The sequence below is a fragment of the Cinclus cinclus genome, chromosome 20, assembly GCF_963662255.1.
Source record: "Cinclus cinclus chromosome 20, bCinCin1.1, whole genome shotgun sequence".
Classification (NCBI taxonomy): domain Eukaryota; kingdom Metazoa; phylum Chordata; class Aves; order Passeriformes; family Cinclidae; genus Cinclus; species Cinclus cinclus.
The window spans coordinates 12,584,383-12,612,309 of NC_085065.1; the positions used below are offsets into that span (position 1 = coordinate 12,584,383).

At 38.4% G+C, this 27,927-nt stretch overlaps 1 protein-coding gene across 3 annotated transcripts; it reads right to left on the reverse strand.

Annotated features, from left to right (window-relative positions):
* Positions 1 to 122: 122 nt before the first annotated feature.
* LOC134052027 (uncharacterized) lies at positions 123 to 27,869 on the reverse strand. 3 transcript variants are annotated; one of them, XM_062506211.1, is made up of 9 exons: positions 27,796 to 27,869; positions 21,757 to 21,861; positions 19,324 to 19,483; positions 14,002 to 15,697; positions 12,981 to 13,081; positions 11,393 to 11,621; positions 10,594 to 10,730; positions 7,644 to 7,766; positions 123 to 333 (listed from the first exon to the last, which is right to left on the reverse strand). In XM_062506211.1, the coding sequence occupies exons 4-9, from the start codon at positions 14,081 to 14,083 to the stop codon at positions 238 to 240; spliced, it is 768 nt and encodes a 255-aa protein (XP_062362195.1). In that variant the 5' UTR covers positions 14,084 to 15,697; positions 19,324 to 19,483; positions 21,757 to 21,861; positions 27,796 to 27,869; the 3' UTR covers positions 123 to 237. The 3 variants fall into 3 exon arrangements, 2 of the variants coding, with proteins under 2 accessions (XP_062362195.1, XP_062362197.1); XM_062506213.1 differs by lacking the exons at positions 19,324 to 19,483; positions 21,757 to 21,861; positions 27,796 to 27,869 and having other exon boundaries at positions 14,002 to 15,822; XR_009933842.1 differs by lacking the exons at positions 123 to 333; positions 7,644 to 7,766; positions 11,393 to 11,621; positions 27,796 to 27,869 and having other exon boundaries at positions 10,688 to 10,730; positions 21,757 to 21,796.
* Between the last annotated feature and the right edge of the window lie 58 nt (positions 27,870 to 27,927).

A 27,927-nucleotide genomic window follows, 5' to 3' on the forward strand; every position in this document is an offset into this window, starting at 1 on the left:
GCAAATATCTCAACCTGACATCCAAAACTGAGGCTGATAATTAGACTTGATATAGAGATGTCTAAGTAAATAGCGAGCGTGAACCTACAACATGCTGTCAATGCAGAAATCAGTCTTTAATATTATAATTGCGGATTTTTGCCATGCTAGAAGAGATTTTTGGTTTTAATAGGTGAGCACAAGATAAACTCCTGGATTTTAATTTCTGCTGAACTTCCAGCCTTGTTCCTCTGACTGTCAAATCTTCAGCTGATGTTTCAATTTTATCCTTGGCTTTGACAATTTGCCGAGATTCTTCAGATTGCTCAATTGAATGTACAACTTCAAACTCCACTGCTCAAAAAACAGACAGAAAAATACTTTATAGTTAAGTTAGTATTAAATTATGAGATTGGATAGTTGAAGACAGTTGGCTTACTCCTTTCCTCTAAATATACTGGTGCCATAGTGCCACATTGTCAAAATCTAATAATACCAGGACCTTTTCTGTATGTAAGAGCCCAGAACAGTCTATTAAGGCCTTCCATACTAATGGAATAATACAGCATCTTCTGCTCAATCTTCACTTCATCTGTACATGTTCATTCTCCATTAGCATCAGACTGCTTAAGAGAGGAAGACAGCTGGAAGGTCTGTTCAGATGTTTTAAAACATTATATTTTACAAATTTACTCTTCCCTCCATTGTGAGAAAATGTGTTTGGATATGTATGATATAAAAGGTTCAGAGGTAATGCTGTTGGCTTGACAAAGCTGCATTACTACCATTATCTTTTGGGTCTTTTTTCAATCTTCTCTCACTTAGGAAAGCATTTAGTGTGTAGATCTTTGGTTTTGTTGTCTAAAATATCTGTCTTTCCAGAAAGGACTAACTCAAGAAGAAACATCTCTGGGAAGCAGTGGAACTGGTCCTAATACCAGTCAGAGTCCATCTTGCAGTTCTCACATAATTCTCCAAAAACTCTTATCTCCAACTAACTGAACTTCAGTCTTATCACAAGTTTCTTTAGGTAAGATAGGTGGAACTATTCAATCACATTTTTCACCATAAACTATAGGTAACATTTACAGGTGTTTGGCTCCAGCCACTTAATCCTTACTTTTCAAGGCATTGAGACTTTAACATCAGATTTTCTATGGAGAGCCAAAGCAGACAGCAGAAGTAGTCATACTAAACTTGCAATAACACACACTACAGTATTCTGTGCTAGTTTAGTTTTATAAGCATCATAGCCTGCAGTCCCAGGTACTATGCAATCACAGCAAGAATAAAAGGTGTACAAACTGACAAAGATAAGTTACTAGTAGAAGGTAAATTTTCAAAGTCAACTGAACATGGTACAAAGTCTAAACAAAATTCTACAAAGGGAATAAAACATGTTCCTGAATTATGGAATGAATTGATTGATGGAAGGTTTATAGCTTCATGCAAAGCATGACACTCTGGCTAGCGTGAAAACATGTCACTTTTCAAAATAATTTTTATCCACAGGCTTAGCTTGAACCAGCTGTTCACTTGTGCCTGTGATTTCTGCACTGAATCAGCTTGGTGGCTGATTGACTTGGTGACTCTTGAGGGGTGGATGCAAATCATATTGTTCAGCTTGCCACCTAGTGGCTTCCTACAGATGTAAAAGGTATGAAAGTGGATGTTTGAGCCCATGAAAATCATTGGGTGCATTTTCCTGGGTAGGAAATGGACTTTAATCATTAGAATACCTCTATCACATTTGGCAGATAAGAAAGAAGAATGTCACAACATCAACCATTTAGAAGAGTGCAGGCAGCAGCGTCTGAAAGGTATTGCTTCGAAGATTACTTTCTTGAACAGGAACAGCAGCAGAGTACTACTTCTTATATGTGGTCTAAGTAACAGGAATCAGCAGATCCACAGATAGTACACAGTTAACACTGCCTACAGACAGTCTGTTTTTAAAAATACTTAGTTTTCAAGGGCCTTTTGTATTCACCCAAGGGGATGACTTTCAGATATCAATGTGGGAGGCCCTCATTGTGTGATTCCAAAGACAAAGTAACAAAGCACCAGTGAATCGCACACATCCCTTCCTGTGAAGACATCTATATGCTTGTTTCCTGTCATTAGTAAAGAAACTATAGTTGTAACGATTATAGGCTACTTAGTAAGGTATTTGGAACAACAGCACAGAACACAAGCATTCTACACAGCTATTTTTAAGTTTTGAACTGCCAAAAATTTGTACTAACAAAGAAATTTAAAGCCAACCATGTTGGTTTTAAAACGTGTAAAGTTAGTTCCAAAAATTAGGAGAAGAGAAAGAATCCATACCCCAAAATTAGAAATTCTATTTATATGCAGTAGCTTGGTTCGCATGCCAGTGAAAAAAGCTCCACCTAATTTACAAGCCTGCTTACTTTCAGAAGTGACCATGGCAACCAGAGCTAGCAAGATCAGAGCTAAGCACCTAAAATGCTTTTCAAAATGTAACTAAATGTTTAATGTATTGAAATCCTTAACATATCTTCTATTTGATGCATGTTAACTTCAGTCAGAAATTAACATTCATGGATTTTTTTTTCCTCAGGAAGAAAGACATGTATATAGACATGTTGTATAGACAAACTAAAATTTCCTCAGATGGAGGTTTAATTTAAGAAATTTGTCACTAGATATTTGCTTATGGCTAACAGTGCTTCTGAAGGAACACCAACTCAAACTAGTTCCTATTCAGGAGAAGAACATGGAAATGAAGAAAATGTAGCTAGGGCATTAGTTAATATTTGTGAAACACTTCAAAGTTGAAGTTTTATGTAACACAGAGAAGAGATCATGAGTCTTTCTCTGATTGGAGCTGGAATGAAGCCAGAGCACTGTTTCTGTTTGTTAATATTTTACCAGATTCTTTCTCTGGCCAGCATTTTACCCACATGGATTGCTCTTAGAACTGTCAGTGATGTCAAAGCTGTTGAAATTCTGTCGTGTGGAAACACTCAAGATAACTTTTGATCCATAAAGTGTGGAATTTCAGATGACAGAGCTTTGCAAGTGAGAATTACCGTACAAGAAACTCCCCTATATAAGCTCAAGTAGTAAATCAAAAAAGTTACTTTACCTCAAAGCAGCTCACTCCTATTCTTTGTTAGGCTACAATGTAAACTCAAATTATTAAACCCAGGACAGGGTTCTGAGTACCTGTGGTGGTGGGGCTTCTCAAAAATGTGTAGTGGGATGCGAAAATAAAGTTTCATCTACACTAAATATGTACAAATCAAAAGACTAGTGGAGACACAGCTTGCCTTACACCCATATTCCCCGTGCATTGACCTCAGCCTCTGCTGACCCAGGGATAGGTGATTTGAGGTAAAAAGGAACTTTTTAATTTTTTAAGTACCACACAGGACCCTTTACAGTACTGGCTTCATGCTAAATACAGTATTACAGCTGAACTTCAATAGGTGATATTTGCTTCCCTCCCCTCTGAAAAACTAGTAAGTATCTTCAACAGCAAATAGCAAGTTTATCAAGATAAATAGAAGAAAATAAATTTCCATTTTCTAAATGTTTTACAAAGCTTCCCTTCCTGCTGCCTAGCATTTACTCTAAAGTAAAAAAAAAATCAATATCTACTTTCCTTTGAGGGTGGCTTGTCATCAGCACTCCAGGTGCTTATGATACAGATCATCAATCAAAATCTCCACCTGCTCTCAACCTCTGGGATAGGGCATTTAAAAAAGTAAAGAAATACAGAGGTGTATTTCTTACTTGTACAGCCTATGCATCCTATGTAGCCTTTTAATATCATCATGGCTTGTACCTGCCTATCTCTAGGAGGTTATTTTTCTTTCAATAATATGGAACAATAAAAATACCTGAAGAAGGGACCTATGATCCTTCTAAATACCTTCCTTCTACTTATCTGCAGAATTAACATACAACCTATGAAACCCATCTAATTTCTACAGAAAACTGAAAATTAACAGGTAGATAGAGGACTGCAAAAATTAAAATATCTCCTAGCCTTTTGACTTGCTTGAAAGCTTACACAGGGTCTGAATTTGATGGTGAAATGAATAAAGTATATAACAGTCCACTTCAGTAATTAAGATGTGGTCGTTAATTCTTCAAAACACATTTAGCCGTTGCATTGTGTAATACGTTGGAAATACAGCAAATTGCAGGGCTAACTTGATATGTCAACCATTTTGACTGGCAGTAGGTTGTTTTGTACATGTAATACAAAAAAAAATGAAACTGTTCAACAGGTACAAAAAAGTAACTTTCAAGCTACAGTTCTCTCGGTTTCACCAGAAATTCCAACAAAACATCTACTGGTGTTATCAATTTAGACAGAGTTGAACTTGGGGAAAAAATACATTTGAATAAGCAAACTAACTTGTGTGATGTGTTGCAAAGCATTTTTTGTCACTGAGCTTTCAAGTCTCTATGTGCGTCACTTGCACCTGAATGTCCAGTTCCAAGTCACTCTGTCTCAATGACAGTTGTATCCATTGTAACAATGTATTTGATGATTATATTAAATTCAAGTGAGTGGTTTTAAACAGGAAAGAGTGAATTAATTTCCATAGCTCAGGCCAGAAAAATAATGCAAGCCTCTGCTAAAAATCAGAAGCATAATTTGAAATTGTTCTATATAATGCTTATAAGGTGATGCTGTTCCAAAAAAAGAAAGATTTTGCTTTTACATTTTTTTTTTCAGTCCAGTGGAATTAAGGATACCTTTTCCTGGAGGAGAAAGCTAAGCAGCATATTCTTGCAATGCAGTATTTCGGGCCCTGCATATTTTAGTAAGAAGTTCCACTCCAATGTGCCTCGTATATATCTGAATACAGAGATCAAATTAAACTTGGTCTCAGGAAAATATTATCCCTTATTGATTCACATTTCACTTGTTCCACGTTAGCAGTATCCTCTGTCCCTTTTTCTATTTCTAGATCCCCAAAAATCTACATTAAGTTTTGCAACAGTGGCTGGAAATTTCTAGACATTAAGAAACTGGTGTCCTTGTAAGGCTGCCAGAGCTATTGCACCACACATACAACAGCACGAAACTGCATGGCACTATCAGTAACATTTCAAAGACATACTTTTGCTTACCTGTCAATATAGGCCTGACCTGAAATACTCTTCCTATTTCAGTCCTAGCCTCACAAAAAAAAGCACATAAATTATGAGTGTCAGCATTATATCCATTCCAGACCTACAGGTCTGTCAATACACATTTCTTTGTCCCTGCAATGCACTGCTGTTGTGAATAAATACACTTATAATCCACTCTTCATTTTGAAAGCCCTTTTAAGTACTATTTTTTCTTGTGAGCTACATAGCTCACATACATAGCCTCCATAGTTCATTGCCTCCATACACTGGTTTAAAAATAGATGTAACATAGACTGGATAGGACCTGTTAGTGAAATGTCACAGTGCTTATCACTCCCTGCTCAGAATGTATCTTGACATGACTCGTGTCCGTTGCCACTTTTCACTGTGCACCTCTAAGAGTCTGGTTCAGCCTTCTCCAAAATCCCTCACTGGGTAGTTCTAAAACAGCAATCAGACCACTCACCGACTCTTTTCCACACTGAACAATCCAGTTCTCTAAACCTGTTCTCATGTAATGGGTTCCCATGCCCCAGCCATTTAGTGGCTCTCCACTGGACTCCAGTTTGTCAATCTTTTGTACAGGAGGGTCCAAAGGTGGAGACAGCAGCCTCACAAGTACCAAATTAAGGGGGACAAACCACTTCCCTTAATCCAGTGATTGCATTCTTGTTCCTGCAGTCTGTATGTGATTAATAGCATATGAATATCTATGTAATGGTAATACAGCTCATTAGAAAACTCTAAATGGTCGCCATATTAGTATACAGGTACTGTCAGATCTCAGGAATAATGATGATGATGAAAATAATAATATCAAGGCAAAAAGCACAAGCAATTCACATAAGCCCTGCAGCATTTTGAGAAATAACTTATTGAAAGCTACACCTCTTATAAAAAAAAAACAAAAAACAAAACAACAAAAACCCAAAAACCACTTCTGCTGGAACATTTTGGAGAAATGCTTGCCTAACTATAAAGATCTTTTATAAAGAAAAGTCTACAATCCCTCTAGGGAACATACTTCACTATTAGCTATCCCTAAAATTTTCCCAATATTAAAATGTAAGCCCATTATTTTTTGTCCTAACACCAGCAGGTGTTAGTTGCCCAAAGTTTAGCCAATGAAGAATTACTACATGAACAGACCAATAGTTTGAAATATGTAACACTAAGCTGCAATACACTGCTCAACATAATAGCTGCCATTAAAAAGTTCCTTAACAACTAGGCTTGTAAAAAGGCTACACTTTACTGCTCATATTTTATAAATGGTGTTCTTGCTGAAATTTCCAAGAACATATGGTGATTTTTGTAGAAGTATAACACTAATTCATGTTCAGTCTATGACCTAGGTTTTATATGCTCCTGTCACCATAACCCTGATATTGTCTCACATATAAAAATTTGTGCCTGCTTCTATTTTTCCCCATTCCAACTTGTTGCAGTGGACTATAAAATTCTAGGGAATCCCCACAGCATATACCAGCATTATGCCTGTGATGTCACCTTTGTCTTTTAGGTCTTAGTGCACTAAGCTATAAAACCAGCAAAAAAAGAAACAAAAAAACAATTAAACAAGGATTTGGAAATTACAATTTGGTCTAACAATCACTTGTCAGCACATGAAGCGTGCAGTTCTCAAACAGACATTTTTACATCTGCCCCAACTAATTTTTAGAGAATGTAAAAAATTATTTGCATTTTACAGGAGTACTTAATAAAAATGAAGAAGTATTTGCAATGATGGCATTTAAACCAGACAGCTATACAGACATTCCTCCTAATTCTTACTTCTTTTGGTAACTGTGAAATTCCCTTCAAGTAACTCATTCAGATTCTGATCATGGGACTGTAACAACAGGAACAGTATGTAAAAGAATTAGTGAATGCCGACAGAATCCACCATACTTCCATACTTCCAGAAGAGTCAAATATTGTGACTGCTTTACAAAGCAGGCTTACCCTGGGTGGTGTTCTTTTGAGGACTTTGTAGAGAAAGGTTTGATCCTGTATCTAAAATTTGACAGAAATTATGTGATCTAGACAAAGAAATCTGCATCTTCTGGTCTTGACTAGGACTCTCACTGAGCAGCTGAGTTTGAACAATCTTTGTGCATGTATCTGGCTTTGTTGCTGAGAATGTATCTGGCCCATGATTTTCAATAGAGAAATCTAGCGGAACCTGTTCAAATTCAAACACAATCTTACAGTCATACATACTTTTCACATCAAAAACATCAGAAAATTGGTTACATCTCATAGTGGCATCTTGGACTTGGAAAGACAGAGGGTTTCAGCAAGAGGTAAGATAAAAGAAAATTACTATTTTTAATTTTGAAAGGTTGTACAAGATTAATTACAACATCACAGCAGTGATTGAGAAACCCTAGTTTATCTAGTGTTAACAAATACTATTTTGTACAGGAACAATGCATAACTTTAAAGAGACAGAGGTTTTTAAGTCTCCCAGATTACTGTTGAACAATTCAAATTGAAAAATCCAAGTGAAGGTGAATTACATTGATCATAAAACTGCACTGTACCTCAGCAGAAGGTAATTCTCTTTCTTCCCCACAGCTGCTTGGAGCTTCTTCTTCCTTTAAGCTAGGGTAGGCAGTAAGAGAAGAGAGCCTTGAAGGACGCTGTTGCCCTGCACACTGCAACTCCTAATGTGAAATATTACATTTACACAAGTAACTCATGGTCCCCAAAACTTAACACCTTTATAGCTCAGTTTGCTGTCACACTGCTAGATTTAAAATAATCAGTTATAATTAATATTAAACAAAATCATGTTCCCTTCAGATCAACAGGGCCAAACTACCTTTCTAATAAACCTAGTATCAAATCTGTTCAAAATCTACATTTCCTGGTGCTGTTACTATCACCTTGCTAGTTGCTCAAGCTTATATCGTCAGGGTCCTTCTTCACTTTTGCATTTTCCCATGATTAAATTGCAGAAGAAGTCCAAAACACTACCTAAAACCCCAACTAAAATAAAGCAGCTATAGAAAAGTAAGTTGTCAACAGCTAAAATAAACTAATTTACCTCTCAAAGTTTCACCAACTTTCAACTTGTAGCAACTAAAGTGAGATTTGATGAAAAGCAAACTGCTTCAGCCCTGCCAAAGGAGATGCAAATAAACATTTAAGTCTTTTGCTATATATTTAAGACTAAAGAAACAAAATGTGAACCCATTACATAAAGTAATTGACAGTGAAATTCCTGTAGCTCCAACAGTAATAAATGATCTTGTTTTTCTGTCAGGATGAAGGTCTTGGAATGCAGGAGCAATCATAGCCTGGCCAGTAAGAGTGATCACCTAGACCAAAGAGACCCAAACTAGAATAATAGTAGTCTTTGGAAAGTCTGCCAGGAGCTCTGCTTTAGTGTAGGAACTGAAGCCTCAACAGGTATATTCTGAGTAAAGAGAAGCCTGGAATAATAGTACAGAACTTGGATGTAGGAAGCATCTGGCCTTGATGGCCTCCAGAAGAGGTAGATTAAGAGCAATCTTTTCAACATGTATAAGTATCTGATGAGGATGTTAGAAGGAGATAAAAATAACTGAGTTGGAGTCTTCTCAAGTGGTATACAGTGGAAGGCCAAGTGACAATGGGCAAAAAGTTAAGTACAGGACACCTTGCACAAGTATAAGAGGAAAGAAAACTCCAACCAAATGACAGCTGCTTTTATTGCAGGGGCGACCAAGCACCGGAACAACTTGCCCGGAGTGGTTCCCAGAGGAAGTGTTTCCCCAGCTAAACTTGGTTAATAATTCTACTGGAGTTTTATACCTCAGAGCAACAACCTCACCCTTTCTGAAAGAACACTGTTTACTGCCTTCAAAAACTACAGTGACAATCAGCTGCTCTGACTTAATCCTCACAGGAACAAATCTGCTGATCAATTAAGTAAAGTACATAGTGAAATCCTGACTATCGAAGTTACTGGGAGGTCTGCCACTAACTACTAGGGAAGCCAAGATTTACTCATTAGTCTTTCTGATAAAAGCTGCAATTTAACTATTAAAGGTTGTATTTTAATTACAAAATAAATGAGACAGGTTAACTACATATCCTGCTTTCATATATGGAAAAGGTGCTATTACAGTCATTTGGACATGAGTGCTTTAAATTCCCACTGTTGTGAGTATTTGGAGATATCCTCACTTATTAATAATTTCAAAGTTTACATTAGAACATAGTGCAAATACTTCAAATGGCCTTTCTTGCTTACTTAAAACTAAGCCTTATGAAATTTGTAATTTAGGATTGTATTTATGCTGCATGAACATGTGCTTCTAAAATACCTTGGCTGAAGATCATGTTTAAAAATACTACATTTGAAGTCCCAAACCCTTAAAACTTACGAGGAGCCATCTGGCTTGAGGCAGGTCCCTAACGGTGTTACCCAGGGCTCAATTTTAGGGTCAGTTCTCTCCAGTCTTTGATCAATGACCTGGACACATGAGTTGAATGTACACTAAGTTGGCTGATGATACTAAATGAGGTCTCATTGATTCCCTTGTGGGCAGAGAGACCTTACAAAGAGATCTTGATAGACTGGAATGCTTGGTAATCACCAACTGCATGAAACTTAATGAGAGCAAAAAAGCTGGATTCTGTACCCAGGACTATAGTCGTGGATGTCTGTATATACTTGAGAGACAAGAGGCTGAAGTGCAGCCCTGAAGAAAGCAATCTGAGGGTTTCGATTGTTGGCAAGCTCAGTGCAAGTCAACAGTGTATCCTGGTGGCCAGGAGTGCCAGCTGTCTCCTTGTTGTGTTGAGCACAGCACAGCTAACCAGCCAGAAGAAGTGAATGTCCCACTATGCTCAGCATTGGTATGGCCTTACCTCAAGTACTGTGTGCATTTTTGGGGTCCACAATATGGGAAGAATATAGAAATATTAGGAAAAAAGTCCAAAGGAGGGCATCAAAGATGGTGAAAAGATTAGATGGCTAGATTAATGAGGAGTGGCTAAGGATACTTGGCTTGTTCAGCTTAACAAAGAGGAGGCTGGCGGATGACCTCATTGCTCTCTATAACTTCTTCCCATGATGGAGAAGAAGAGTAGGAGATGCTGATTTTTGTTTTGTGTGTCCAGTGACAGGATATGGAGGAATGGCTTAAATCTGCATCGGGGGAATTCAGACAATTCTTCCCTGAGAGGGTGGTCAGGCAGTGGAATGATGTCCCCAGGGCACAGTCATGGCCTCAAGCCTTTCTGTGCTCAAAAAACATTTGTGACAATGCCCTGATGTTAAATGGCTTAACTTCTAAGTTGTCATGTGTGACATCAGGATGCAAAGAACCTCATGGGTTCCTTCCAGCTCCAGATCTGAAAGGATTCTATGGAATCTTCCAAAGACAGATTTGAGCTAAACTCAGTCAGAGCAATTTAAACGCAGAATTTTAAGTTATATTCATGGAATTAGAAGTGGCTTAATGGCTTAGGATTGCTAGATTTCAAATAGCATATAATTACCTGAGTTGAGAGTCTGTGCTGTAGATGCTTTAGAACTGATAGTTGACACTGTGTTCTTCTGACAAGTTCTCTTGGAAGAAGACTACTGGAGCCAATACAAACTGTGCAGTGTTTAGAGCTAACAGGATGCCAGAGTCCTGTAAAGGAGAGAATATACTGAAGAAAGCATTCTTTGTGGATACTTTGTCAACAACATTATATTTCCATCAAGAGTTTAGAGCTGATAATAAATGAACCAAGAACACAGGCCTTCTCACTGCAGATGGTTTCAATGCTATGCAAAAACAGGCATCGTGCTCTTTTTCCTTTACTTCATTGCCAGAAAAAATCTGCATGGAACTTAAATATCCACAGTGAAATCATCTTACATTATATATACTTCTTAATTCAAGTTTACGCTACAGTAAAATCTACTCTTCTACTTTCCTAAACTGTTAGTTTTTATTCTAAGAGATAGACTACCTCTTTTCCGCTCATAAACAAAGTCTTAAAGCAAAGTTCCAGTTCCCACACTGACATCTAAGCACCAGGGAGTTCTTAATCTAGTACGTATACCAACAAAAGTCACTGCATACAAACTCTTGTTGTTCTATCTTAGCATCTCTTATCACAGGATAATCCTGCAAGGATTAGTGCCACAGTCTCACATGCATATGCAGATCACGGATCAGTCAGGCCCAGCATCTTTTTTTTTTTTTTTTTATAATGAAGCCTAGCTGTCTCCAGTTTAAAGGATGAGCTGATTTCCCCATTTTATTCTAAATATATAAGCTAGCACTTTTAGTTAGAATAAATTTACCTTCTTTTAACACCATTCCAGGTTCTGCCCTGAGACTGTTTCCCATTTCCATCAGCTGCCACTTTTCTTGGCTCAGAATTGAGATTTTTCTTGCTGCTCCCTTGAGTTTATTTTGCAGTCCTCGTAGAGTACATTTGACACTATACTGACAACCAACACCAGTGCCTACATCAGATAGCTGTTGCCCAAAATCTACCATGTTTTCTTCAAAAACTTTGGGTTCTGGCCCCTGAATAAAACAGATAGTGCTTACAATGAGTATTTTGAAAGTGAGGTCTGCAGGTTCAGAGATTTGTACAAATATGCACAGAGGTTGGTTGAAGAAAAAGAGTAAAATTAAGGACTACAGTCCATTTTTTAGGGCCCATTTTTAAGATTTTGTTAGCAGTATAGAGCAAATTAAAATATGGAGAAAAAAAATCAGAATGCCCCTTGGATAGCAGTTTGTAAAACATTTATTTTCTGGGGGGAAAAAAATGGTATAAAATTCATTTGTCACCTAGTTCTGGAAGTGGCCAAAGAGAAAAAATTAAATCTGCACTGTCTTTACTGGCACACAATGATTTTCTGAATATAATTTGACAGCATGAACAAAAAAATTTCCTTCTATATTCAGCAAAGAGAAAAAACAGATGCAACATGATCTGTGCATGGTTGGTTATGCATGTTTCCTCACAAAGTTTCCAAGGCACCCAAGTTTTATTTTAATGTTGATATTGTTTCTGTTTTTAAAGCTCTTAGCTTTTCAATCAGGACCTCTCATGCTTATTTATTGCTAAGCTATTATTTCAATTTTCTTGAATTTAGATGGTTACGGGTAGGTTTTAACAGTAAGATTAAAGCATGAAACTGATACTGGTAGATCTTACAGATGACAATTAGAAAGCCCTGATTTTTAAAATTGTTTTTCAAACTGTCTTACTTCAGACTCTTTACTATGACATGAAATTGCTGGGAGACAGGAAGAGGAGAATATATAGTGACCTACTCCTTACATAGTATTAGATATTTGTCCTAGTGTTAAACTCCATTATTATTTTTTTCCAAGAGATGTCACTGTCACTTAAATGCTGATATTGTTCTTACCCTTTTAAATTAAACAGTGGGAATGATGTTTGTAAACTCTAGAACAGAGTAAAATATGCTCCCACACCCAGTGGGTTCTTCCTTCATGCGTGCTGAGTATTCTGAGACAGCACTGGAGCTTGGTACTTTCTCCTGGTCATACCAAGTTGTACTTGTTATAAAAAAAAAAAATTACTAAAATAGGAATTTACAATGGAAGACCTGAAGAAGTGATATATTGTAGCTTAATCACTTGCAAGTGGGGAAAAAAACATCAAGACCGGCTTGCAAGATCAGAAGTGACTTGTGCCAAGGGATGACTAGTCAAAATTTATTTCCCAGAAAGAATTACAGTAAGTTTGACTGGAAAAAATCTTTGCTGGGTCTCATCTGACCAATCACATAACCACATGTTACTTCTGCTTATAAGATTTACTCAAACAAAAATAATACACTAGGTATTTAATTACACACACATGCACATACATACAGATATTTTTAGGTAGTTTAAACCTCACCATACCTCTTCTGTGTCTGGGTTTACTATACAATCTGACTTAGTTGAACTGACTTTGATGTTGCTCAGTGTGGTTCCAGTTGAAGTTTTGTTTGTGCTCAATGAATCTAAAAGAGGAGTATAATATGAATGCATATGTATTTATAGAGAGTTTAGGCTTTCAGAGCAAGAGCTGCTTCATACACTGTCTCATGCATATAAATGTCTAGTTACAGAATTTTCAGAACCATAGATTTAGGTTGGAAAAGACCTTTGATATCATAAAGTGAAACCAGTAACCTAACACTGCCAAGTCCACCACTAAATCATGTCTTCAAATGCCCACACATACATGCCTTTAAAACACCTCCAGGGACAGTGCTTCAACCATTTCCCTGGGCAGCCTGTGCCAATGCTTGAATTAGGCTTTTTCATAAATATTTTTTTTTCCTAATATCCTATCTAAACCTCCACTGGCATTACTTGAGGTCATTTCTGTTGTCAGATTGCTTATTACTGGGAAAGAGAGACCAATCCCCACCTCACAGCAATTCCCTTTTGGGTAGTTGTAGATAGTGGTAAATTCCCCCTGAACCTCCTTTTGTATATCACTTCAGTAGATATACTCTAAATGGATATACTGTGAACTCCCATGGCAGGGGGGTTTGGGCTAGGCAATCTTCAAAGATTCCTTCCAATCCAAACCATTCTGTGATTCTGCACACTGGCTTCACTATCAGGAATTCTGTCATAACTTGAAATATGCATGTAATTACTTTTACTCTTGCAAAATATATACATGATTGCTTTTCTAGTGGTTATTTTTTACTGACTTATAGTGTGTGTGTATTTGTTTTCACTAATACTTGTTTTGTAGTAATTTGTAATACAGAATCTCAGACTACTGTGTGCTTGTGTATGGTGCAATCTTGAGAAGCCCACAATAACAATTTTTATGCAGTCATGGATTTGGTAGCCCTCATAAATTGTGACCGTGACTGCTAAACTTTCTTATCTGAGTTTAAAGTTCTTCGTCAAGAATTGTCACCTTGCTCTGCAAGCTGTCTGTCTTCTGTTAGAGTAAGAGAAGAAAACATCTGCTCATCAAGACTCTCCATTTCTTTCCTCATTTGTGCAATAGCAACCCGAAGGCTGGCATTCTGTTCCTGCAGCTTTTTTATTTCCAAATAAGGGATATCTTTACATAGAGAACTTTCATCATCATACGGAAATATCTAGAAAATAAGAATACAAGACAAAAAGAACCCTTCATTAATAAGCGACACATATTCTCTCCACACCACCACACACACAGATCCTAATAGTTCCAACCCATGAACATATGTGGAAGAAAAGTACCATAGAATAAGAAGAAATGTATTTGTTTATTGAAGATTTGCCAGGAAAGAAGTACTGTACTGAGAACATCATAGAACGAGGCTCACATGGAGAGGACCATGGCACCAGAGCTGGCTCTGTTTTATAACTGTTTTTTTGCAGGTGTGGTTTATCTCTCTTCCATGTGCAGGTAGTGCCTCTCCCTAAGTAATTTATGAGCTCAACAGCAGTAACAGCAGTCCCCTTTCTGACCTGTCAAATTCTTGAAAGTGTCATTGGACATCCTCTGTTGACAATAGCATTGTTCTGCTTTAAAAGACAGATATTTCCAAAGGAAGATGGGAATGTCCCTGGAACAGAAAGATCACCTCCCCCCTCCGAGTTATTATGACTTCGAAATTACGGGGCTTCCAGGCAAAGATATAGAAAAAGGAATAACAGTCCCTTACTAGACTACATGCACCTATATAACAGCACACAAACAACAACAAGCAACAAACAGCGACGAGAAGAGAACCCAGCAGCGCCTTCCCCTCCCGTCAAGCATTTCCCCTTTGGTGTAGTTACGGCGACAACCGACAAGGGGCGCTGCAGGCCCGTGCGGAGGGGAGGGGCAGCAATGGCTCCTGCCAGGTCGGGCCCTCCCTGCTGGTGATGGCAGCTCGGAGGAGAGAGGGGGAAGAAGGATTGACTCCCTCAGGCACCCACGCGAGCGGTGATCGGTCTTCGGCATCGCTGAGGGCAGCCTGTACACGCCGGGAAGGGCGGCAGGGCTTCACCGTGCTGTCGCGCCGCCGCACAGAGAAGAGCTGCGGACCCGCTGCTCCAGCTGCGGGAGAGGGAATGACTTCCCGGCACCCGCCTGCACTGTGCTGGTCTCTCTCGGCGCTGGCAGCCGGCGAAGTGCCAGTCAATGGAGCAGCCGGGACTCCCTTTCTCTCTTAAAAGCAACAGACTCAGAACCGGCGGCAGGCGGAGCTCCACGGCAGTGTTGAAAAGACTCTGCGCAGGAGAGGTCCAAGGCGAAGGAATTGCCAAAATGACTCTGCTCACTCCACACCGCCCCACACTCCCCCAGAGCCGTTACAACGGTATGCCGAGTTCGCGTCTTTTGTCTCCGGATCGCTGTCCAGTCACCATCTCCCTGAAAAGAAATGGGAACAAAATTTCCGGGGAGGGGGGCGGTGTGTGTGAAAGCAGCAAAAAACATACATCTTAGCAAACATAAAGAAGCTTCAGGTCCTCTGCTAAACCAAAAAAGGGGAAGGAGTGTACGGACTATACACACATAACCATCACCTGGACAATCGACAATATCTAGAAAACATGGATATTGATTGGAAAACATATTTCCTGGTCACTTGAAATTCCAGCACAATCTTCAGGAAAAAAACATCTAGTAGGACCTATGGGATATAAAGACCAGAATATTAGGGTCCCAGTATTATTTACTTTTGCTGTTTCTTCATTCAGAGTGTGTCTGCAAAGATTTTTAAATGTTTGCTTTGATCAATGGTAATGTATTACAACTGTGGTTTCATCCAAATACACAATATAGAATTCAGATTCTACCCCTACAAAAATTTCTTTCACTGACAGAAACATGTGTCATTATCCATTTAAAAAATGCAGAAACTATTTGACACAGGAATATTAGAAAGCCATGCAACAGAAGAAGATATACTCCTACAGTCACTAAACAAATCCTTATTCACAAGCCCTTCAGATCTTATGTTTTTCACAAGGCGAAGTCCATGAAATGTCTTTTGAGTATTTGTATCAAAATGTTGCTAAAACAGAATCGCAGAAACACAGAAGGAGCTAGGTTGGAAAAGACCTTTAAGATCATCTAGTCCAACCTATGACCTAACACCTCCTCTTCAACTAAACCACGGCACTGAGTGCCGTGTCCAGTCTTTTTTTTAAACACGTTCAGGGACACTGTAAATATTTCTTTATATTTAACCCTAATCTTAAATTGTTGCAAAGCAGCAGTTTTGCCTCTTCAGAGGGCATGGCAATCCATGACCTGCTTGAGACACTTCAGCAAAATACTTGCACAGCCTCAAACACTACTCTATTTCCATCTTTTCCATTGCTCCCCACTTCCTTCAGCTCCCTTATTTTCCCAGTCATATGTCTGTTCTGCAAGTGTGATCTGAAAGTCGCATCTAGAATGCTAATGGCCTTCAAATTAAATTTTCCTTACTTAAAAACAACAGCTGCCCTGAAGCTTTTTTCTCCTGTGGTTGTTTCTTCCCTAAGAGTACAGGCTACATAGAAGATGAGAATAATCACTATTCTGCTTTTACAGTCTCTCTGATGCTATTAGGGTGAGTCAGGAAAAGGCAGCAGTAGATAGCAATGGAACACCCAGATGTGAATTTGGGGGCCCAGAAGTTCATCTCAACCTGCAACATACGCATGAACCATCACAGTTTAAACCAGAAATACAACTGTTCCAGACTTCTGTAAGTGGAAATGGGTCTAGAAAGAAGACCCTAAAAACCCTAATAAACCAGAATTACTTGAAGCATTCTTTCCTATACTGTGCACTTGTACGATATTATTAGCATGCTCTAGTTAGACAAACATACTAGAATATAAGTTATAAGCAAGATTTTCCAGGCTGGTGTGTTTCACATCTCCGTTGCTTATTGAAAGGCCAAGAATGACTACTACAACATTTCTATCACACTGCTGGGGTCTCAGACCAGTTTGAAGACAGGACCTGTATACTGAAGATACTGTACTAGGGTGTATTTAAATTTTAATCTTTCTTGCATCCGTCATGTGAACCAGAGGCTAGCCACTATTCTTTCTTTAAGAGGACTCACTGACAAAAATGTCTTAGTCAATTTTCTTCTTCTGTGTGTTTACACTTCATTTTGTACAGAAAAGGTTCTAGACTAGAATAATAGACTTTTAAATTTTGTTATTTAATCTTTTAAACACTGGCCCTTCCCATAAAAATGAAAAAGACCAAAATGGTTTTGCTGAGATGGGTACTGCTTATCCTACACACCATAAGTGCAAAAGCCAGAGTTTTTTAACAACAAAAAGAAGAGCGACAATGGAGACAGTCTTGCTAACCACAGTTGAAGAGAACAGTGAATATAAAGAATATAAGAATATAAAGAAGAAAGTGTGCCCAGCCCTGATTGTCTTGGTATCTCAGTGAATTAGCAAATCAGTCCAGTTTGAAATAAAATTGGAAAAACTACTTGCTCCATAGCAAGTTTTGCTAGCAGTCTAGTTTTATAAAAATGTCTTCAGGAAGTATCTTTCTGAATACAATCATTTCTGCATTCAGGAACTACTAGTCATGCTTAGCACTGCTTTTTCTAGCAAGTTCTGGTAACATGCCCTGAACTGGTTACTGTTGAGCACCTGTAGCCACCCAGTAGAGTGCACTGCAACATACACTTTCACTCTTTTACCAAAGACAGTTTTCTACTCTTAATGCATTATTCTTCAGCATGACTTCAAACCAGCATTACATTTGCAATTTTGAATGGCTTTTTAAATTTATACATTTTAAGAGGTAGCAATCAAACGAAAACTAGCTAGTGATAATCAAATACAAGACATTAAAATATTTTAAACAACTAGCATATTAGTATTTTGAAGTGTTACCTTAAAATTTTAACTTTTCAACTTTAAAATCTAGCCTGAACTGCAACAGATACAGGACCTCAGGAATAAGGTTCCAGAAATTAATTCTTCCCATTTGATTGCCATGATGGAACAGTACGTTGTCACATTTTGGAAGAACTGTCTATATCTGGCTTGCTTCTTTTGCCAGTGAGTAATGAATGAGAACCATAATTAAGCCTGTGACACCTGATCAATGTGCATTCCAGGCTAGATACGTCTGTATTTTGAATAAAACTTAGGAGACAGATGAACTGCTTACAGTAAATCCAGTGGAAATAAGGCCCCTAATGTTGTTATCTTAGGATAAATTCATCCATGTCTCCATTAAGCATTGTCTAACCTGTTTCTCCCCTTCAGGTGAAATACTATGATTAAACTATGCTTGTATTGTCTGTTCTCTCTCAACAGTCAAAGTAGAAAGAACAGTCTTCATGCAACCTGTAGTCTGTTTTCTGTAGATCACTTCAGCCTATGATGGAAGGGAGGGGAGGCAGAGGATGTCAATAGCTCAAGGAAAAAGGGATCAAAGAAAAGGAAAGGTAAGGAAGGGAAAGGGAAAGAAAAAGGGAAGTAAAAAAGAAAAAGAAGGAAATCAAGGATACTTTAAAACATGGCACAGGGACTTAGGCACATCCTTTCTGTCTCTGTCAAAAACTGCCCTAACAGACAAATAATTTAACATAATTTTCTTGTCTTCTTTATGTGAAGTGGAAAATGTTGATTTAGCTCTCTTATGTGTTCACATGCTACAGTTATTGATGCCTATGAATCATTTTGGAAAGACAATGATAAAAGACTAGAGTAAATGCCAGCATTCTGAACTTCACAAACAAGAGCTTCCTCTCTGTTCCTGTGAGTTCAAGGCAACTGGGCATTGAGAACTGTTCTACCATTTTCTTATAGTCTCTAAACAATAAACATGTATTTAATTTTTCAGAAGCATAAGTTTGTACATTACACAAAATAGGTTTAGTTTTCTTTTCAATACAAAAATACCCATGAGCTTTTCAGGACTGATATTGTTCCCTTGATAGAATTCAAGTGGTACTGTGATCTGAAATTATTTCTGCCCTGGGGCTGCTCTAAGAGACATCTTTCTTCTTTTGCTACAATGGCAAAGGAGAAACATCTCTCAAGCCGACATGATTACATGGAAAGGGAGAAAAGGCCACTATTAGAGATTGATCATGAAAATTAGTCTGGTCTCTGATAAAATACATGTGATGAACTGCTGTGCACAATACAGAATTACTGTTTTACAGATTTTTGAAAGAAGGCTAAAAAGGTATTTCCCTGAAAAACACCATCGTGGGAAAACTCCATAGCTCTCTATGCAATAGATGATTCTTAAACAGTGTTAATATGAAATTCTCACCTCCTCTCTTGATGAAGACAGGCTGTGTGCTAGATCCTCTGATTTCTGATACCAATTACATTCAGCATTCTCACAGAGCTGCTGCCAGTTCAGTTCTGTTTGCATTTTAGTCTGTTTCAGAATCCGTTCTCGCTCAGCTGCCGGAGACAGTTGTTCAGACCTATGATACACAGAGCAAAGCTGTTGATTTCAGCAGAATAAATACTAAGGATGTTTTGTGGATTTTTGTTTGGATCTGGTTTTGTTTTATTTAATCCAGCTTTGTTTATTGTCCTCATCTTCTTTCCTTGTTCTATTTTACAAATTATCTATTGTATTTTGTTCCATTCTACTCTCAGCATTTTACTGAACAAAAGCTTTTCAATTGCTTAGAGCTCAATGGTCTCTAAGGGTCCATCTGTGTGAGTATTTAGAATCAGCTTTGGAGGTCACCTCAGCTCAAGCAGCATAAACTGCCCTCCAATATCAATACTGCTCTCAGTACTTCCATCCAGAGCATGTTTCTGTTTTGCTGATATCAGAAATGAGATACAGAAGAGCTGTATTATGGAATTATTATTATGGAATTAAAATTGCTGTTTCCCTCTGGTTTTGCAGAATGACAATAGAAACAACATAAGAAGCAGTGTATACTTCCAGAACTACTACAGAGTTAAGAAACAAGAGTCTTACTGAAAAGTTGCTAGAAAAAATACTACCATGTTTTCCAGTCTGAAGATGAAGTGACATGAGGGCTGCTGGGAGACAGGATGCTACAGAAAAGACTTCTTCCCTCCTTCCCTCCCTCCTTCCCCCCCTCCCTCCTTCCCCACTCTACTCCCATTATAGTCTTTGAATTTTACTTTAAAGGAAAAGAACAAAACCAGTCATATTGTTTGTCATGCTTGGTAAAACAAAAATGTGTTGTTAGAAGACTTTACATTTCAAACCCAAGTAATAACAGTACTACAGAATGTACATTCTACTGTGAAATTCTCCCGAAGTAACATTGCAAGTTACTCCAAAACATTAAAATTAACGACACCAGTAAACTGTAAATACTACCACTAAACCAGTAAATACTACTGAACAAGTGTAAAATTCTTGCCTCACAACACCTAGGTTTTGTAAGTGCATGAAAAACTGTTCATAAAGAAGCCACGGATTTTCCAGAAAACTGAATGGCTGCAGTGAGCTGCCATCCAGTGGCTAAATTGATGAAGTATTTTAAAAAGTGAGAGAAACTACTTCAGTGTATTAAATTGATAAACTACAACTAAAAACAAGATAATGAGATCACAAGGGATTTTGTCTAATTGATACAAAATTATGTTCGATTAGAGGAAATAACCTCAGGAGATACAGTGGCAAACATGGAAGATGTGCTTCTTTAGCCATAAGCTTAAGCAATGGAGATAACTTTTTTCCTTCTCCAGCATGGTAAGAGAAATCATGTGCATTAGATGATGTAGCCTTACGCTTGTGTACAGCGGGTAGTCAGCTTTATCATTGCAGTTCAACCACAGAATGCACCATAACTTCCAAACCAAGCCAGTTATCAAATATTCTTCATGTTTTTATACTTCTTTGGGTAGGTTCATAAACTGTTTTTGGGAAGCCCATGAGAAAGAGAGTCCTGGATGAAGATTTGTTATTTTAGCAGGACTACTATGCTGAGGACAGCAAGACTTGGATTGGCAGGTGTTGGGTGGAAGATGCATTTGCTTAACAATACCATTTCCATTTATATTATGTATTGGTTTGGTTGAGAGGACAAAAATTAAGTGTTCTAGTTCTAACAACTAAACACATTCATGAGTAAATTAGTAAAAGTAATTCCAATATCAAATACATTTTTATACAAAAACAAAGAAATAAAATTTTCTTGTTCTTTAAAGTTTGTTATATAAGAAGAGATGGTATAATGCCTCCCCAGGGTATCACAGTTGAAGATCAAATTTCACCGTTTGTTAGGTGATCCCTTAAGGTGGAATGATAGGAATATAAGAAGCAGAAGGGGGAAAAAATGCCTTGTAATTAGGAGCATGATAAACAATGTACATTTATCACCTTGCCTAAGGCTACTGTGCTTTCTAGATGCTGACCTTTCCTGTAGTTTCAAAGTTAATGAATTCAGCAGTGTGCTTGATACATAAAATAATCTTACACAATCTCACATTACTAAACATATTCTTAGCAATTCCTTACAAGGGGCAGCTATCAAACAAGCAAAGCAACAGCTGCCACAGAAGCAAGGCATAATTTTCTGAACTGTAATTACAAATGTAATCAATTTTTAGAGGAATAAAACAATAGACAAAAAAAAAAAAAAAAAGCTTATACAACCATAGCAATGTTAAACCAGAGCATACTAATTTAAAAAAATAAAATTTAAAAAATGGTTGATAGATGACACTGCAGCAACACAACATTGCTTGTCCAACATTCTTATACCAGTTTCTGACATCAGCGTCTTCCAGTTCTTGAATCTTTTGCTCCATGTGAAGTTTCAGGTTCACATAATCCTCATGCAGATGATCTATGTGACTATTCCTAGAGCTGTAGACAAAAATAAATTTACATTAAGAAGCATGAGAGATCCACTTGTACAATTTTTGGAACAATAACACGTAACTATTAATAGAGCATGCTGTAATTTCCTAAAGAAACAGGCACCATAACATATTTTTCTCATAAGCTAGTGGGAACCAATTATAACAGTATATGTTATACACCAAAAAAATCCTTCAAAAGTTTAGTTGCATACAGACTATAGAGGATCTGATGAAAAGTAGTGCAAGACCACCACTTAAGTATAATTGAGTTCCTCCTCCACTCAAAAATTTCTGTTACATAAGAAAAAAATTGCAAAACAAGGGCTGACCACCAAAAAATTGATCTTCTAGATACATTTTAAAATAGAAGCAGCTCTGTATCTTTTCCCCTTCTCTCCCAATATTTTTAATTGCTGTCAACAAAAATGTTTCTCTGTGATCCAGTGGAAGAATACCGGTAACGTCAGGATTTCAAACAAATCTTCAGGAGCTGATACTGCTACCAAGACCATAACTTCTCTAATGATACATTGAACCTTTGAAGCTCTGCATTAATCCCTTAAAGCCTTAACAGGTTTGCTGTAACCTGTCACACAGCCAAACAAACCTAGATTGCTATCATGCTGTTCTGTAACTTTCTATTTACTTTCTACTCTATGTTACATGTTCTTTGTGTAGCTGAATGACGATTGCATTTGATTATATAAAACTGATCATATAATACGTACAGAGACAAAACTCTGAACTAAAACTGGAGAGTAACAAACAGCTAAATGCTGCTAAACTTTCATATTCTGTTAGAGTTTGCTTATAAATTTACACTTTGCCTGAAGTAATCTGAATCCTGTAGCCAGCACTTAGGTATACAAACCAAGTCTGCCAGAAGTACTGTCTCAGTGTGGACTGCATTGTTTACACCTCCCTTGTTCATCCCCAAACCTTTAAGGGCAAGGCAGTTTAGAAGAATGATTGCTGTACTGTGATCAGTATCCAACTCAGCCTGGCAGAGGAAATTGCTGGGTTTAAGAGACTCCTCCTTCCATTCCCAAAGGATATGTTCCATGTAATACTCCTGAACTGGCTTTAAATGAATTTGCATATACATCACATTAACATCAATCATTTAGTAACCTTTGATGAATTCCAGAGTCTTTCCCAGATTACCCACAATAGCAAAAAAACCCCAAACAAAAACAGACAAACAAACCAACCAAAACAAACAAAAAGAACAAAAAAAAAAGAAAACAAAAAACCAGAAAACAAACAAAACAAAACAAAAACAAACAAAAAAAACCCACACAAAAACAATAACCAAAACGAAACTTACCCAGGCATCTCTACATTATAAATGTAGTGGGATCAAGCACAGTTTAAAACATTTTACAACAATTACCATTTTAAGCAGAAATTAATCCTAAAGAGACTGTTATTTCTGCAGACAGTAATTACATTAAACAAAAATTATGTGCAGACAGAACTCAAGGAATAAATGTTTATTCCCTCAACCCTGCAAATTGCACACAATAATTCTCTTTTCTTTGAGATGTATATGATGAGTCAGGGCACAGTTCAGCCTTCTCTTTTATTAACAATATTAACTGCTGTGTCCGATTTGTCTGCTTTTAGTTTAAAAAGAATATAACCAACACAGAGCCCGTGCTTTTACAGGCAAAATCCTTTACTTGCATCACATCCACATCTTCCTATTGTTTATTCTTCATATTTGCCTCATATCTAATTATAAAATATTTTTTATTTATTTTAAAATAATATTTTTATTTTATTACAATATTGTTTTTAATCAGTATGGATGCTTTAAAAAATATTATTTCTGTTCAGCTCTCTGGAGTCAATATAGATTCTCTCACTGTACAGTATTATTCTGTGTCACTGGTTGCAGACAATCACTTCCAAATAAGCACAGGGATGCAGAGAACAAATCAGACAAGCAAGCCTTTCAAATAGTGGCTCTTTAATGTCTTTAAATGAAAAAGAGATTTTCAGACCACAAAATGCTATGCAGTATCTCTATGCTAAAGGATGTCATAATTTAAATAGCATTTTTGTTCATAAACAATCTAGACAACTCCAATTCTCTAGGATCAAAAAATGAGTCACTGATCATTGGATGTGAGAAGTTTAAAAGATTCAAGCTTGCTGTTCCCAGGTATATAAATCTGGGAACAAACCGTGCTTAAGGACACAATGATCTGATAGCCTTCCAATGCTGGTGGCCAAGATTTCACATTTATACCTAAATTGATTAAAATAATGTGGTTTTTTTATATTCTGATTTTTGTTGACAATGTTCAAATCCACAGATAATGTAAGTAATATCTTCTTCATCTGAGTAAGGAGAAGTAGATGACTTTTTAAAAAAACCTCACAATTGTGGATATTCATGAACAGTACTGCCTCCCTGCCTGTAACATGCAACACTGAAAGATCTGCTCTTTCTGTATCGTACTTTCAGCAACTTATCTGTTGTTCCAAATACATCAGGTGGCTATCAGAGTTAAAAAAGATTAACTGAATTTGAAGTGCACATAGGGAGGAAAAGACAATCGAGTGTCCATGAAAGACAACACTGCCAATCGAACGACCGGCTGGCAGGAAGCAGAACCAAGGAAGGATTCCATGGAGGGACCTGAGGGTCAGATGTTTTGCGGCAGAAGAGCAGAGGACAGACAGACTGTCGAAGTCAAACCCGTTAGATGAAGGCAGCAGAAAGGAGCACACGATAATGCTTTGGCCCAAAGACAGCACAAGAGAGGGGGCACTTAGCAGGAAGGGTGCAGAAAGACAGCGGGTCCTCAGAGAGAGAAAAGGGCGCGAGATGCCCAGGAGACGCGTGGGAGGCTCCGAAGGACAACCTGCGGCACAACGGGATGCTGTGCGACCGCACTGCTTTCTGATGGAAAAGCCCAGTCTCCCGATAGCGACTGAAGGCGCTGCTGCGACTCGCCTCCGGACGGCACGAAGCTCCAGATCCCTCCGCTCACGGCCGTAGGCCGCTGTCCGTGCCGGTCTCCAAGGCGCTGCCGTTACCGGGGCCGCTGCCGCTCCGCCCGCTCGCGGCTGCGAACCGCCTCCTCCCGGCCCTCGCTCGGGGAGGCAGCGCCAGGCCCCAGCTGTCTCCTCTCCTGCTCAGCCAGCCGGCTTTTCTCAGCTCCTCGCATTGCATTCAGTTCCAGGAACCCGGCAGCGTATTCTCTCCTCCTCACATTCTCGCCGTTCCATCCTCACTACTCTCACACAGCAGCCTCTTCTCTGCATCGTGAGAGGACGGGCATGCTCCTTTGCAGCCCCGGTCTCGTTTAGTAAGACCCCCTTCTCCCAAAACACAGCTAGCACTTGCTCCGTACTCTGAGATCTCACTCTCTCGTTCACTCGTCTTCCTATACATGTTGTTTATCCAACTGTTTAGAATGAAACAATTTCTCCTTATCGGAGGTCGGGAAGGAGAATCATGGCCCCTTTCAAGAAGCCGTTAGGGATGTGAACAAACTTCCCATCTGCTCTGGACTCCCACTGCATCATATGAAAAACTTTAAAAAAGTTTGTAAAACAAACTCAGGCCAACTGCAACACGAAGTCATGCAGAACAGGTAAACATATTCTGCTACCAAGGCACTTAATTATTAAAAACTGTATCCATCAACTAAACTGCCTTACACTGTCTAGGTGAGACAGAGGAAGATGTAACACATGAAGCAGGCCTAAAGCATTATTTTCCCTTAGTCACTCTAGATGACTTGCTGGAAGTCATGAGACAAACTTCCTGTAGTATTCTATCACTTTTCTGTTTTTCTACATCACATAAACAGCTTTTGTCTTCCAGCAGCTCGAATGCTGCACACAAATGATACCTGAAATACACTAATTGAGAGAAAATAGAGCATTATCAGTAGTTCTTATATATATTTTTTTCTTATGTCATCAGAAGAGAACTGTGCATCCTAACCCCATACCCGTTAAAGAAAGGTTTATTTTCACCAGTAACTACTAATGAAAATTAGAATCAGAACTAACAATTTGATTTTTTAAGTAAAGCAAGTTCTATTTAACTAACTATAATTTCAGAATACTGAAATTATTAAAGGGATTTAGTTCATTTACTTATATCAATCATCTCTGGTTTAAAACACAATGGTGAAAACTGGCTTCAAACAATTTTCTACATCTGAACACACAAAAATTATAGTGCAAGTTCCAGCATAATTATACTGTGCAGTGGGCCCCTCAGAGCACTCATCACAATCAGCATTCGCTATAATAGGCAAATGTCTAAATGCATACAGCATTCTGACTGCTGACATTCTTTACATCTCTATATTAACCATTGCCTAACCTATTAACTACATTATCTTTTGCAACCCTTCCTCACCCCTGCCTCCCCTTTCAAATTAGCTGTCATCTTCTCCAATGTACCTTCAATCAGCCCCTCAGTCTTGTAGTTAAATGCATGTTATTTCTCCAAATATGCAATTGATGACTCCCAGTGATTCAATAGTGCCCCAAAGAGATAAGCTTTATTGGTGAGTTAAAAAGATTACAGTCTACACAAGTTAGTTCCAGGACTGACGTTGAAACCTGAATACACCTAGTCTGCAAGTGAATGGTCTAAATTCAGATAATAGTGGATAGTCAAAAACTGGGTTTACTAGTCTTTAAGATTAAGAGTGTCGGTCTTATTGGCTGTATGTTATCTACCCAAAATAAACCACATGGCCTTGCTCATCTTCATGCATTAATGCAAAGAGTCCTTAAACATATACAAATGGGTGCTATACTTCAGCAAAACTGAAACAATAGCCAGTGCAAATATAATATGCAAGGAAAACAAAAAACTGCCTTGGTATCACATGATTTCAGCAAGTAGGTTTTAAAATATTGTAAACTGCTAATCTGTGCAATATCATAGTCCTCAAAAGACAATATTGTATCGTACCTATCCTCTTCTAGTTAGAATCCTGCCCCTTTGTATTTCCACATAGGTTGTAGGAATCATACAATCATTTATATTGAAAAATATTTTTTTTCCAAGATCATTGAGTCCAGCTGTTAACCTCCAGGGATGGTGACGCCATCACTTCCCTGGACATGCCATTCCAATGCTTGGCAACCTGTTTGAAGCAGAGATTTTTCCTAATATCCAATCTAAAGCTCCCCTGGCACAACTTGAGGCCATTTCCTCTTGTTCTGTCACTTGTTATCTCGGAAAAGAGACAGATGCCCACTTTGGTACAATCTCCTTCCAGGTAGTTGAAGAGAGTGATAAGGTGTCCCCTGAGCCTCATTTTCTCCAGGCTGAGTCTCTCCAGCTCCCTCCACTACTGTCCATCAGACTTGTGCTCGAGACCCTTCCCTGGCTCTGTTGCCCTTCTCTGGACATGTTTCTGCCTCTCAATATCTGTCTTGTCGTGAGGGACCAAAAACGGAACACAGGATTTAATGTGTGTTCTCTCTCCCCTACGTACTGGATTGTGTGATAGAAACACACAAAAGAATGGAGCACCTACTCCTGAATTTCCTAACCCCCGGGTAGACATAGGAGTGCTGCTTTTGGTAGTGCACTTGAGAATCCCAGCACAACTTTCATAAATTCTAAATAGCAATATCAGCACACACTCAGTTTTATAATCCAGCATTTATATGAATTGCACTTGAGTCACAAGAGATAAATGCAGAAAGCTCATTCCATCCTGATGTAAAAGGAGGAGTATACTATGAAGTCGTATTTTCAGGGAATGCGCCCTTGGTAAAGGATGAGGAGGGAAGCCTGAGGGCTGTCTACCGGATGCACAATATCACACTCAAGATTACAAAGAAGAAAACAACGAAGCAAGAAAGTTCCTAAGAGTAATTCTCATGGGAAGAGACAATGAAGAAACTGTGATCACTCCCAGGAAAACAGAAACGGCAGCACAGAGCAAACCTCAACCGTAGAAACCCGTTCATAAGCTGAAGTCCACTGCTCAGGTCCTGTTCCTCCGGACAGCTAGTGCAGCATCCACGCCGGCAGGATCCAGCCCTGCGTTGCACTCTAAGCAAGCAGCGCAAAGCTCGT

Coding starts and splice junctions, on each gene's coding strand:
- LOC134052027 (XM_062506211.1), bottom strand. CDS start 14,083: ATGAGGAAAGAAATGGAGAGTCTTGATGAGCAGATGTTTTCTTCTCTT. Junction 7,767..10,593: donor AGCACAGACTCTCAACTCAG/GTAATTATATGC, acceptor ATTTCACATTAG/GAGTTGCAGTGTGCAGGGCA. Junction 334..7,643: donor GAGAATTACCTTCTGCTGAG/GTACAGTGCAGT, acceptor TTTTTTGAGCAG/TGGAGTTTGAAGTTGTACAT.